This window comes from Microtus ochrogaster, chromosome 16 (genome assembly GCF_000317375.1).
Source record: "Microtus ochrogaster isolate Prairie Vole_2 chromosome 16, MicOch1.0, whole genome shotgun sequence".
Lineage (NCBI taxonomy): Eukaryota > Metazoa > Chordata > Mammalia > Rodentia > Cricetidae > Microtus > Microtus ochrogaster.
The window spans coordinates 45,292,660-45,305,841 of record NC_022018.1 but is presented as its reverse complement, the minus strand read 5'-3'; the positions used below and the strand labels follow the sequence as shown (position 1 = coordinate 45,305,841).

Here is a 13,182-nt window from a genome sequence, read left to right as displayed (position 1 = left end):
TGCTCACATGTGTATGCACACATTCACACACTACCAAGCATTCACACACACACACATACACACACTCACAAGCATGTACACACCCACCACACATACATCCACATGCTCACAAGCACACACACCTATATCACACACACATACACACACAGATCCACGCACTCACAAGTGTACACTTACATACATCTACACACTCACAAATGTGCACACACACACACACACAAATAACTAATGAGAGTTGATTTAAAAAATGTTTTTAAGAAAGGAGGAAAAAAATCCCATTGACTGCAATCTGTTCTCTACTTCATAGCTCTTCTTAGTTGGCAAGAACAGGATTTCTCAGCAGGACAGAGACAGAGCCACATGTGAGTGGACAGGGCCTTTGCAGGGTAACCATAATCAGAAAATCAGCTGCCCTCACCTGGAACCTCCAGGGCCCCAGCCCACCTCACAGTTTAGCTCCCTGGGAGGCAGTAATGAATTAAGAGGTCAGCTTGGTAATTCTTAGGGCGAAGCCTTTGTAACTATAAATAAATACATAGAATAAAAGGAATGCACCAAAGAAAAACAGAGAGGAAAAAGGGAAATAAAAAACCTGATTTGATTTCATTGAGAAATTAGTTTGAAAATGCTCTTAAGGAGTGATTTCATTAATGCCCAGGAGAATTCTTCCAAAGGCTTAGCTCTTGGTGTGCCTCTTAGACTGAAAATCAGTAGTCCTAGGTGGATGAATGGGGAGATAATGTAGAGGTTTATTTTTGTGTGTGCTCCTGTCAAGCAGGAAGAAAGAGCTGGAAGATCAGGTCGGCCAAGTACTTCTCCCTGAGGAGGGAACACACCATTGGCAGGGAAGGGGTCCTAACAAGGGTGGAGACAAAGGTGGCACTGAAGAGAGCACCAGCAGTCTTTCCTAAGTGACCACGTGGATCACTAAACGCTCTGGACGTGTCACACCAGAAGCAAAGCTTTGGTCCCACTTAAATGTCATCGGTGCATCCATGTGAGTTAGTTAGGACGTCCCGCCTGGAATGCTGGGACGGGGAAGGCTGTATTTTATTGGCTTTTTCCTCCCGTGGTTTTCCCCATCTGTTTCTTTAACTGCATAAACAAGGGAAAATGACTGGTTTGGAATGCGAAGTTTTAAACACCAGATGACCACAGGAATCCTCTAAATGAGAAAGAGGGAGCAAGTTGGGGTTCCGTGACATTTGTCAGGAAGTGGAATGGTAAATACCAAGAAGCCTGAGTGTGTCCTGCCAGGGAAGGGCCACAAAGGCCAGGGATGGCTTGGTCCCTAGCCCTTTCTAAGGGTCATGTCCTGCCTCCTCTACCTCCCTACCCCCCTGTTTTCAAAATAAAAGTTGAAGAGTAATGCAGGACTTCAGCTCAATTGACTTTAGTTCACCGGCATCCCGAAGTTGGCAGCTTGGCATGGAACCCCCTCTTAGAAGATTACATGCTCAACAAAAGCTGGGTTGTGAACAGGTTCTATTACAAGCTAAATAGCGAGCTATAAACAGAACGTCTACAAGATCTTCATATCATGGTTACACAATGCCAAGTGCAAAAAATAAAAAACCATACAAGGGCATTAAAAGACTTTAGCAAACATCCCCCTTCTTTATGAAGGACTATTTGCTGCGCACAATACAATGGCTGCTTCCTAAAATGGTTCTGTCTCTCTATGCCAACAAACTTAAAGCGCCGCTTTTCTTTTCTAAACCCAAGACAAAGGAGAGACTGCATGGAAATGTTTGCTGCATACTAATCTCTTTTACCTTCAGTGCAAGAAATAATCAGTGGTAAGCATCAGGCATTTGAAACAAAATTGAACAGGGAGGTTTTGGAGCCCCTGGGGTACAGACACTGGTACACTTGGCTGCGTTCCACTCGCTTCAGCTTAAGAGGGACTCGGGACATTTCTCACATAGTTTTGTAGGCAGCCCGACGCCAGAGTTTTCGCGTTAAAGGGTGAAAGATGAGGGCCTCCTGGGAACAGACAGCTCCTCCTGATTTTCAGTGCCGCTTCTCAAAGACATGGTGGGCAGTCTTTGGCATGGACACTGTTATTGGCTTGGTAGTAGGGAGTCAGGCAAAAATAAGACTGTGGCAATTTGCAAGCCCTGAGAAGATTAAATCAGTTAAGTTGAAACAGTGTTTCTCTCCTGTTTGGAATTACCAGTACAGTGCATAGCAGGACATAGGAGCCAGCAGTGGGTAAAGCGCTTGCTGTACAAATGTGAGGACCTAGCCGGGCGGTGGTGGCGCACACCTTTAATCCCAGCACTCGGGAGGCAGAGGTAGGCGGATCTCTGTGAGTTCGAGACCACCCTGGTCTACAAGAGCTAGTTCCAGGACAGGCTTCAAAACTACAGAGAAACCCTGTCTCAAACAACAACAATAACAAAAACACACAACAACAACAAATGTGAGGACCTGATTTCAAACACCCCAACATACCTAGAAAAGCCAGGTGTGGTGTCACGTGCCTATAACCCCAGAGATGGCACAGGCACTGGGAAAGGCAAATGGTGAGCTCTAGGACGGTGAAGAGATGCTGTCAGATAGATAGATAGATAGATAGATAGATAGATAGATAGATAGATAGATAGATAGATAGATAGATAGATAGATAGATAGACAGACGGATAGGAGAGAAGTAGAGAAAGATACATGAAGTGGGTTAACCTCTGCTCTCCATGTATGTACATATGGAGAGTGCATTGACATAGACACACAGAAAAGAGAAAGGGAAGGAGGGAGAGAAGGAGGGAGAAAGAAAGGGAGGGAGGGAGGGAGGAAAAGAGGGAGGGAAGAAAAGAGGGAGGGAGGGACAATGGATAGTAAGCAGGCTAACCCACTAGGTGAGTTGGCTCCAGATGCCAGAGTCCATGGTGAGTGTATGTGAGTTCTGATACCCGCTGGATGTAGGTGTTGTTGGGGACACTTGCTTCCCTGGTGGAAATGGGGAATGATTAGAGACGACAGGTCAGGACACTTCCAAGCTGTGAGCTCCTGAGAGCCTCCCCACCAGGACAGTTTATCCTCTGCAGCGTGGGTTCCACATCAGAGGAGACAACCAGCTGCAAGTCAAATGTATTTAGAAAGTAATTGCATGTGCAGTGAACGTGTGCAGACTTGTGTCATTGTTCCCTAAACAATACAGTTTGCCATCTCTTGATTTAGTCTTTGTAAAGCACTGTAGACCATAAAGTAATTTGGAGAGGGTTTTAAGTGTGCCCAGTGATGTATGGAGGATACGTGCAACACACCACACCCCATATACTTGAGCAGCCAAAGATCTTGGAACCAATCTCCTATAGACACTGAAGGGAACTGTGTTTCCCTTGTTTTGTAAATTAGAGTGGATGCTCCCAGGCAGTTATAAGAACAAGGCTGTTCATCAGTGGCTCTGTGAAAGGACTAGAGTGACCCGTGGAATGTCAGCTATAATCACAGTAATCATATCAGATGAAGAAGCATACTGGGGAAGGTATGAGAGGAATTTTAAGTGGCCAAACTATTTGTATTGTGTACTTTACAAAAGGCCCGGAGCCCTTTCCAGACTGTATGTAGTATTGTACATTGGCTACTCTAAAAGGTTCAGCTAAAATGTTCATTATTTTATTTTACTGGGACTTATTGATTTTTATGTGTGTGCGTGAATATGTATATATACACCATTCATGTTCCTGGTGCTGCTGGATGCCAGAAGAGGGGATCAGTGCCCCAGGACTGGAATTGCAACATGGTGGGTGCTGGGAACCAATCTCAGGTCCTCTGTAAGAGCAGCAAGTGTTCTGAACTGCTGAGCGTTCTCTCCAGCCTGACTTTCATAATTTATAGGATATAAGACAATTTCATATCTCCTTGAATATAGGGAATTGAGACTCTATTGATGACCTTTAATAGGATTTTTGGAAAATGCTTAGCAAAGGCAATGATGATATCTCAGACGCTTCCTTCATGTTCTGAGCTTGTATCTTCATGTCTTCTTTTCTCTCTCCCTCTCTCTCCTCCTCTTTCCTTCTTTGCCTTCCTTCCATTTCATTCTTCCTTCCTTTTCTCTCCTTCCTGTGAGGGATTGATTAGGGATGTGTGCCTGACTACAGGCTAAGAGATGCTGAGGACTCGGGGCTGTCATTTGACATCTCTGTGTATTTTCACCCACAGGTGATCACCCCAGTGAGAACAGGCCATGGCTATGTGTACGAGTACCCAGCCAGATACCAAAAGGATGTCTACGATGTCCCTCCTTCCCACACCACTCAAGGGGTAGGCAATGGGAACGCCACCAGGGGAGCTGGCTTTCGGGGTAGCATGTCTGCAGGACCACACCGGAGAAGGTCACCAGTCACAATCTCATCATATGCAGCTCTGAGCTGCCTGCCCAGGGACCAACCCAGTGTTATTTAAATCATGTTCTCTGGGTTTGCCCCAGCAGAAAGTCTAATCTTCCATCTGAGAAATATCTTGTTGCTTTATTACGTCCTCATTTTATTTCTGGAAATTCGCAATTTAATGATCAAAATTATAGAGTAGATATTTTATGGAAGATCATTTTCATATTCAATCCAAATCAAAGAACGCATAATTCATAAAGGACACTTCCATAGACCCCCTAATGTGTCCTGATGGCATGGGATGCTGTTAGAGACCCAGTCTGTGTATGACCTGATAGATCAACCTGCAGGAAAACAGCAGCAAGGGAAGTGGAGAGATGGCATTTCCATCCTGGGTGACTCAAGTGTTTCTCTTTAGGTATATGACATCCCTCCTTCGTCAGTGAAAGGCCCCGTGCCTTCATTTCCAGTGGGAGAGATAAAGCCTCAAGGGGTGTATGACATTCCCCCTACTCAAGGGGTAAGTGAGCTGGTAAAGAACTGGGTGTGGATGAGGATCTCTGTGTGTATGGGGCGGGCTGATGTGTGTTCATTCATTGGGGTAGGACAAGAACGGCATACTCCAAAAGGGAGGAGCCATCTTCATGAGGGAGGGGGTGAGAAAAGAGAAAGAGGGAAGGAAGCAAGTGAGAGAAGACAGCAATTCGTCAAAAATTTATAATTATAATGACAAATTTAGAGCATCCCCTAAATTACAGAGCCGTTGATAATGAGAGTCAATTAGAAGGGAAGAGAGTGAGTTCGGTTTTCAGTATCTAATCCATCTCATCTTTCTAGAAGGGTCTACAGCAGTGGTTCTCACCTTCCTAATGCTGTAACCCCTTAATAAAGTTCCTCATGCTGTGGTGACCCCCAACCATAAAACTGTTTCTATTACTACTTCATAACTGTAACTTTGCTACTGTTGTGAATTGTAATATGCAGTATATCTGATGTGTGTGACCCCTGTAAAAGGGTCGTTTGACTGCCCGAAGGGGTCTCGATCCACAGGTTGGGAACTGCTCATCTACATCCCCCTCAGGTCACACATACACGGTAGCTCATTTTGTCTTCTGTTGATCTCTGAGAGTACCCACACTTTGAATACAGTTAGATAGGGAACTGTGCCTCTGAACAGTAAGGAGACTCGGGCACCTCCACAAATGATCTGTCTGATGGTTAACAAGAGAACTCAGATCCCTCAGTGCTATGTATCATGCCCTCTGCCTCTCACCAGGGGTCAACTTGGGTGGGACAGTCAGTAAATGGTTGGAAACCTGAGACCCGCAACCTGGCGGTGAGAACTTAGAGCTCTACACTGAAGCCAGTCACCACTGAGAATGGTAATGGATGCCGTGTGCAAGGATGCAGGCACACTTCCTCTAAGGATCATACTGCAGCCTGGGAAACCACTGAAATTAGTAAAGGGTGAGAGGGAGGAGGCAGACGATCTAGGGAAGAGGTCTGTGGACTCGGGATCACACCTTCACGGACTGTTCATTTTCTGCCTCCATCTAAGATCCAACTGAACCAATAAATTGGCCTTTTCCTTGCTTTCTAGCTCTATGCTGTTCCACCATCAGCTTATCGAGATGAAGCGGGGCTTAGGGAAAAGGAATATGATTTTCCTTCTCCAATGAAACAAGATGGAAGGCCAGACATGAGACCGGAGGGGGTTTATGACATCCCTCCGACCAGCACCCAGACGGCGGGGAAGGACCTGCACACCAAATTCACCTGTGACGCCCCAGGAGCCGCCGAACCAATGGCGCGAAGGCAGCAGAGCCTTTCTGTGCATCATCCACCCTCTCACCCGGGACAGTCTGGGGCCACTCAGAGTGATGCATATGATGTCCCCCGAGGAGTTCAGTTTCTGGAGGTACCAGCAGAAACCAGTGAAAAGGCAAATCTGGAGGAAAGAGATGGTGTTTACGATGTCCCTCTGCACAACCCAGGGGACGCCAAAGGCTCTCGGGATGTGGTCGATGGGATCAACCGACTCTCCTTCTCCAGCACTGGCAGTACCAGGAGTAACATGTCCACATCTTCCACCTCCTCAAAGGAGTCCTCATTGTCAGCCTCCCCATCCCAGGACAAACGGCTCCTACTGGACCCAGACACGGCCATTGAGAAGCTCTATCGCCTCCAGCAGACCCTGGAGATGGGTGTCTGTGGCCTCATGTCCCTCGTCACCACGGACTGGAGGTGTTACGGGTACATGGAAAGACACATCAATGAGATCCACACAGCAGTGGACAAGGTGGAGCTGTTTCTACGGGAATACCTCCATTTTGCCAAGGGAGCTCTAGCCAATGCCTCCTGCCTCCCAGAACTGGTCCTTCACAACAAAATGAAGCGGGAACTCCAGAGGGCAGAAGATTCCCACCAGATTCTCAGTCAAACCAGCCACGATTTGAATGAATGCAGCTGGTCCCTGAATGTCCTAGCTATCAATAAGCCCCAAAATAAATGTGATGATCTGGACCGGTTTGTGATGGTAGCCAAGACGGTGCCAGATGATGCTAAGCAACTCACCACCACCATCAGCACCTATGCAGAGACTCTCTTTAGAGCAGCTCCAGGTAGTTCGCACCTGAAAAATGGGCCCGACAGCATCATGAACTCAAGCGAGTACACACTTACGGGGTCCCAGATGCAGCCACTGCGCCCCGGTGACTACAAGGCCCAGGTCCATGATAAGCCGTTGCCTCCCACTCTAGGCAAGGACCAGCCACCAGACTGTAGTAGCAGTGATGGTTCCGAACGGAGCTGGATGGATGACTATGATTATGTTCACCTACAGGTATGGCAGCCAGACCTGTAAACCACACACACTCACATTCAGGGAGCCCAGGACTGATGTCCATGGGCTCGGCAGCCAAAGGGCAGAACCTGCCGAGTGCTAGTCCAAGTGTTGTGAAAATTAAGGGTGAGGTTGGACAGAAATTGTACAGCCACTTCATTTAACCGTCCTGGGCCTGAATTTTGTTTCGAGAATGCACTAACTCCAAAGGGCTGTATTAAACTCGTTGATACACACCAGGCAAACTGGAGGGGACCCATCAATGGGGCACAGTGGGTCCGCTAGTCATGGCATCAGTTCTGCCGCTACTGGTGCATGGCACAGTTCCATGGGACAGTCCATCGCAATGAAAGGTTTTAAAATATGTCACTGTTAAGAAAAATAACTATTGGAAATATCTGTACATGAAGAGTTTCTAAGGAACTCTTGAAGCCTACTCTGTGTGTGTGTGTGTGTGTGTGTGTGTGTGTGTGTGTGTTGCTGCTTACAAAGACACACAGCCCCATCAGATTTAGAGGGTCTGTGATCATTTGCCAATTGGCCAACAGCTTGGCCTACATATGTTAAACTCTGCCAACTGCTTCCTAGAAGTGTAGACTGTACTAGTTCCCAATTGCCCTGGGATCCTGGAAACTTCCCTGTCTGCTTTGAAAAATTCAAACCCTCTGTCATAATGTAGCACTGAGTATTTAACTTAGTGTCTTATGCTGCCATTCTTTCCCATTTGATTGAGAGTCATGGATTATGCTGAAAACCTAAATACTGAAAGCCCCCAGGCACAAGAGAGTAGAAGAGATCAACTGAGCCTCATCTCATGTTGAGGAATGGCCTAGCCTAGATGAAGGCATTTAACATTCATCTTACTGGGTTTCTGATGGTGTACCCTGGAGGATACTAAGTACAGGTAGAGAGATACAGGGGAGTCAAAGACATTGGAAGTGAAATATGCACCCATTTTTTTTTTACCTTGGTTTGAAAGTGCTTGGGTTCACATATAACCCATTAAAAAAGAACCATGGAAAAATAATGCTTCTGAAGAGAGTGCAGAGAGGATCATGGGAAGGTGGTCTCCAGCTAGGAGTAACAATAAAGGCCGACTCCTTGGAAACAGGCTTTCCTTTTCAAGCCTGTCTCCACAGTAACTCTGGAAGTCCCTGTCAGTGTTTATAATGTCTAGCGGGACATGAGGGAAACGGTCGGTGGATAACGAGAGTCTGAAGGCGCTTGTCAATGACGCTGTTCACATAAGTGACTCCCGGTGGTGAAGTAATACTGTATTTGTGTTGAAAACAATAGGGCAAGGAGGAGTTTGAGAGACAGCAGAAGGAGCTCTTGGAGAAAGAGAACATCATCAAGCAGAACAAGGCCCAGCTGGAGCATCATCAAGTAAGTTCAAACAAGACAGTGGGCTCTTCCATGGAGGAAAGAGCTCCACTTAGGGAATGGAAAACTCAAAAGGTTGAGGCCTGCCTGTTCGCCGGCATGAAGAAGTCCCAGGGGTATAATAGGACATAAGAACCAAGTGAAGGCTTGTGGTTTGTGACTCCAGTTGAGTATCTCTGGATTGTATCCAAATGATGGGGTTTGTTCGGGCTCTGCCTGTTAATACGTTACACATTAGGACTACTTGAGTTAAAGCCTTTGGTCTCAAGACACAAGTCCTAGTCAAGCTGGCCCAAGCTAATTGGTTTTCTATGGAGGCCACAGTGAGGGAGTTCAGGAGGGTAAAGATGCAGCCAGAACCGATAGGAACAGGGCTATGGTTTCCCCTTGGTTTCCCCTTGGTTCTCTTCCAATATCTGCTACTGTTCAACATTTTCTCCAGTCACCTCCTCACTCGGGTCCCGCCTGACTTTATAAAACTCACAAATGGACTCCCAAAGCCCTTTCTATGGGACTCTGCTTTGTTATGTTATACTTTGAGGTAAGGTCTCCCTATGTAGCCCACGCTGGCCTCAAACTTGATATTCTCCTTTCTCAACCTCTTGAGTGCTGGGATTGCGGTGTGTGCCATTTTGCCTAGCTCCAAAGCTTTTTCTGTAGATGGCATTTCATGTGGAATTCCTTAGGTCAACACCCTTCTGTGGTTCTCAAATTCCTTATAAGAGTTGGATTCTAACTCTCTCCTCAACCCCATCCCTCTACCTGCGTTTTTCATGGTCCAGTCTGAGGATCAAAGGGAAGGATCTGACGTTAGTGAGACAGGTCCAAGTCCATTCACCAAGGGTTCTGCAGAGGGCGGTTCACGCAAAAGTTTAATGAGCACAGCACACAAGGGCAGATGCGAATGCCAAGGACATGAAAGCAGAGAGAGATGGACTAAGGATACACACTTTCCCTAAGTAGGTGTACATTTGTATTACTTTCCTGCAGTAAAGGGTCAAGATGACAGAGAGGACAGGAGAAATAGAGAATCTTCACGAATTTTCCATCTTGAAGAGAGAGGCAGGGCCTCCCCTGAAAGTAGCAAACTGTCAGTGGTGCCTTTGACAGAAAGGTCACTGCATCTGCTTTTCCCTTGCCTTCTCTCAACATTTAAGAAATATTTACACACAGAGCCTGCAGTTCACCAAACACTATTTCAAGCACTTTGTGAATAACAGTAATTCACTGAACCCTCATAATGGCATAGAAGGTGAGGCTGGGGTTTAAACCCAACGTTGTCTTCCAATTCAAAGGAGAAAAAGACAAATGGTGTTATCCCAAGGTTGGAGGATCCCTTAGGGGTTGTCTTCCTAGGGTCTGTGTTGCAAGCCTGGCTAAGTACACAGCTCCTAAGGAGCTGGCGTCTATTAAAGATGAAACTGCCATCTTTTGACTTCACAGCCATATTTCTTTCCCTTTACAATGCATGTTTTCCCCTAACGAAGCCTCTTATCTTCTTTCCAGCTGAGTCAGTTCCAGCTGTTGGAACAAGAAATCACCAAGCCCGTGGAGAATGACATGTCCAAGTGGAAGCCCTCCCAGACCCTCCCAACCACAAACAACAGTGTGGGTGCTCAGGATAGGCAGTTGCTTTGCTTCTACTACGACCAATGTGAGACCCACTTCATATCCCTCCTCAACGCCATCGATGCCCTCTTCAGCTGCGTCAGCTCGGCCCAACCCCCACGGATCTTTGTGGCACACAGCAAGTTTGTCATTCTCAGCGCACACAAACTGGTATTCATTGGAGACACTCTGACGAGGCAGGTGGCCGCCCCGGACATTCGAAATAAAGTCAGGAACTCCAGCAACCAGCTCTGTGAACAGCTCAAGACGATAGTGATGGCAACCAAGATGGCCGCCCTCCACTACCCCAGCACTACGGCCCTGCAGGAGATGGTGCACCAGGTAACTGATCTGTCCAGAAACGCGCAGCTGTTCAAGCGTTCCTTGCTGGAGATGGCCACCTTCTGAGAAGCAAAAGAGGCAGAAGGGACCGAGGGAATAATTACTAAGGAAAACTGGAAATACAATCTGGTTTTTTGTAAAGGTTATCTATTTTTGTAGATATTTTATATAAAAATGAAATATTTTAACGTTGTGTGTGAGTTAGTCGAGTTTCATCAATTCAGGGAGTTGAAATGGGAAATCTTTTTTTCCCCTGTGTGGTTCTTATATATATATACATATACGTATCTAAAGCATAAGCTGTACAGAAATGTGTCCATGTTTGTCTATGCCTATGTATCCATATTTGTTTGTAGATGTGTGTCTTATACATTCCATTAAAAACATGAACTAAGAAGCACCTTAGTAAGCACCTCCTAATGCTGCGTTGTTTGGGTTTTGTAGAAAATTATACCCGTTGGATGTCATATTGCTCGGCATGTGTCAGTGGTGAGCTGAGCCCGGCACACTCCATCTGGAGCTCATGGTCCTATTTGCCAAGTGTTCACTTCCCACGTAGCAAGTCATGGTATGACTTGTTGTTATCTAAAACAGTTTCAAACTTGACTGTCTTTAACACAATGGTAAATGACCCCTTTCTGGTTGAAAAGGCCAAGAGAGAGAGAGGGGGGAGGAGGGACAGAGAGAGTTTCAAAAAGTATACATTAACCTAAGTTACCTAAGGCGCAATGTTTCAAGAGCTAGAGAGAAGCAAGACACACGTGCTGGTCTGAGACTGTCCACAGCTGTGACTGTGCTCTTTCAACTCAGCAAGAAAGCTACAATAAAGAGGGAACAATTGTTTCCATGGGGCTGCATTTGTGAGAGATTGAGCCACTAGGTTTTCTAACAGGTGCTTTTAGTGTTGAATTAAAAAAAAATTGCAGTGGGAATTCATGAAGATAACATCAGACTGACTGTAGACAAAAAGAAGGGATGCTTCCAACTGCCAGTCATTGAATAAAGGTCTCTCTGAGGGGTTTCTACCTTCATTATCCAAAGGAAAATGGCAGCTCCTGAGCCACTGGACTGTGGAGCCACCAGGCCCTTTCCTGTTCTCTCATTGCTTGGTGTACCCTACACCCTTCTGAAAACCTCCCTACATGTACCCAACACTCAGAACAGCTGCAGGTATCTGATCGTCACACTCCCTGTGGCCATGGACCTTGTGGATATAGCCTGTCACCATGTGACGGCTAGTCACAGCACCGATCCTGCAGTCTGTCTCTTCACAAGTCCTGTGTGGATACAGCATAGGCACCAGTGCCACCAGACTCACCGCAGACAGACGAACTATTCCCCTATTTCTTTGTGACCAAGCCGAGAAGTATGATTCTTGTAGTCTCTGTCTGTGAAAATTATTCCATTCCGGCCTATTTGGAGATGTGTTTTTGTTTGTTATAAAAGTCTTTCTTTGATGCTGTTTTTGTTTTGGTTTTCTTGTGTGTTTTTGTTTGTTTGGTTGGTTGGTTGGGTTTTTGAGACAGAGTTTCTTGGAACTAGCTCTTGTAGACCAGGCTGGCCTCGAACTCACAGAGATCCGCCTGCCTCTGCCTTCCAAGTACTGGGATTAAAGGCATGCACCACCACCACCCAGCAGGTGTTATGTATGTCTTGACTTACTTGTTTTAAACAACCAAATTACAAACACAGGGAAGGGCTTGGGAAGAATGTGTGACCTCAGTGTAATTTTTTTTTAATCAGAGGAAGTTTTTAAAGAGATGGTGCTTTTTAAAACAAACTACAACTGCAGTTCTCAAAGCTCTGAGCTGCCAGAAGATGAACAGTTGAGCTGTGGGACCACAGTTCACTGTGTGCGGAGGAAGTGGTTCATGGCGCGTCGGAACCACTGGATAAAGTCAGGAAGGGTTTGCTTGGACTTCTTACTGTACGATGTGTATCTGTTGGGAAAGGGCTGCCTTGTCTTAACCTGAGTGATGACATTCCACATTGTCAAAACCAAACTATCCAATTTGTATTGCCTGTTGTCATCTTGTATATACAAGCTATTAAATTTTTAGATCATTCTCTTCGTAGTCGTTGGGTTTCTTTTCCGTGTGTCTGTCTTTATCATGGGATTAAGTATCGACCCATCTGGGCTCACTGAGTATAGAAAGTCAAATTGGTCTACATAGACTTTATGTAGACCAGGCTGGCTTTAAAGTCACCGAGATCTGCCTTGTCTCTGCCTCCAGAGTTCTGGGATTCAAGGTGTGCACCACCACATTTGGCTACAGCACCTGCACACCTAGCAAGGAAGGGGTGGTTTCTGTTTCTATTCTGTAGGTGTGACCGCTCGAGTAGTTTCAGCAGTGGACTTTGTTTTTTTCACTCTGGGGTAGGCACAAAGGAAATGATTCCAAGCAAACTAGAAAAAAAAATAGATTCCTAACCGCATGAATTCCTAACCACTGAGGCATAGAAGGTGTTTGAATACACCTGTGTATTAATTACTTCTCTTGTGATTGCCACAAAAACATCTTATAGAAACAATGGAGTAGAGTTTTCTTTGGACTCCCAGTTTTGAGGGTAAAGTCAGTCTGTCCATCTGGGAAGACAGGGATATTGCCTTGGTTACTGGCAGTGGAGGCTTGCTTGCATCGTGGCTTGCTCACATCTTGTTGGCTG

General features: G+C 46.0%; 1 protein-coding gene across 1 annotated transcript in view; it reads left to right on the top strand.

Moving 5' to 3' along the window:
• Positions 1-12,575, top strand: part of Nedd9 (neural precursor cell expressed, developmentally down-regulated 9) — a 49,875-nt gene extending 37,300 nt beyond the window's left edge. The window contains exons 3-7 of the mRNA XM_005355082.3: positions 4,171-4,272; positions 4,759-4,860; positions 5,941-7,182; positions 8,479-8,568; positions 10,072-12,575. Of these exons, the coding sequence (XP_005355139.1) occupies positions 4,171-4,272; positions 4,759-4,860; positions 5,941-7,182; positions 8,479-8,568; positions 10,072-10,581 (2,046 nt within the window). The 3' untranslated portion in view covers positions 10,582-12,575. The remainder of the gene's footprint in view (positions 1-4,170; positions 4,273-4,758; positions 4,861-5,940; positions 7,183-8,478; positions 8,569-10,071) is intronic.
• Positions 12,576-13,182: the final 607 nt, after the last annotated feature.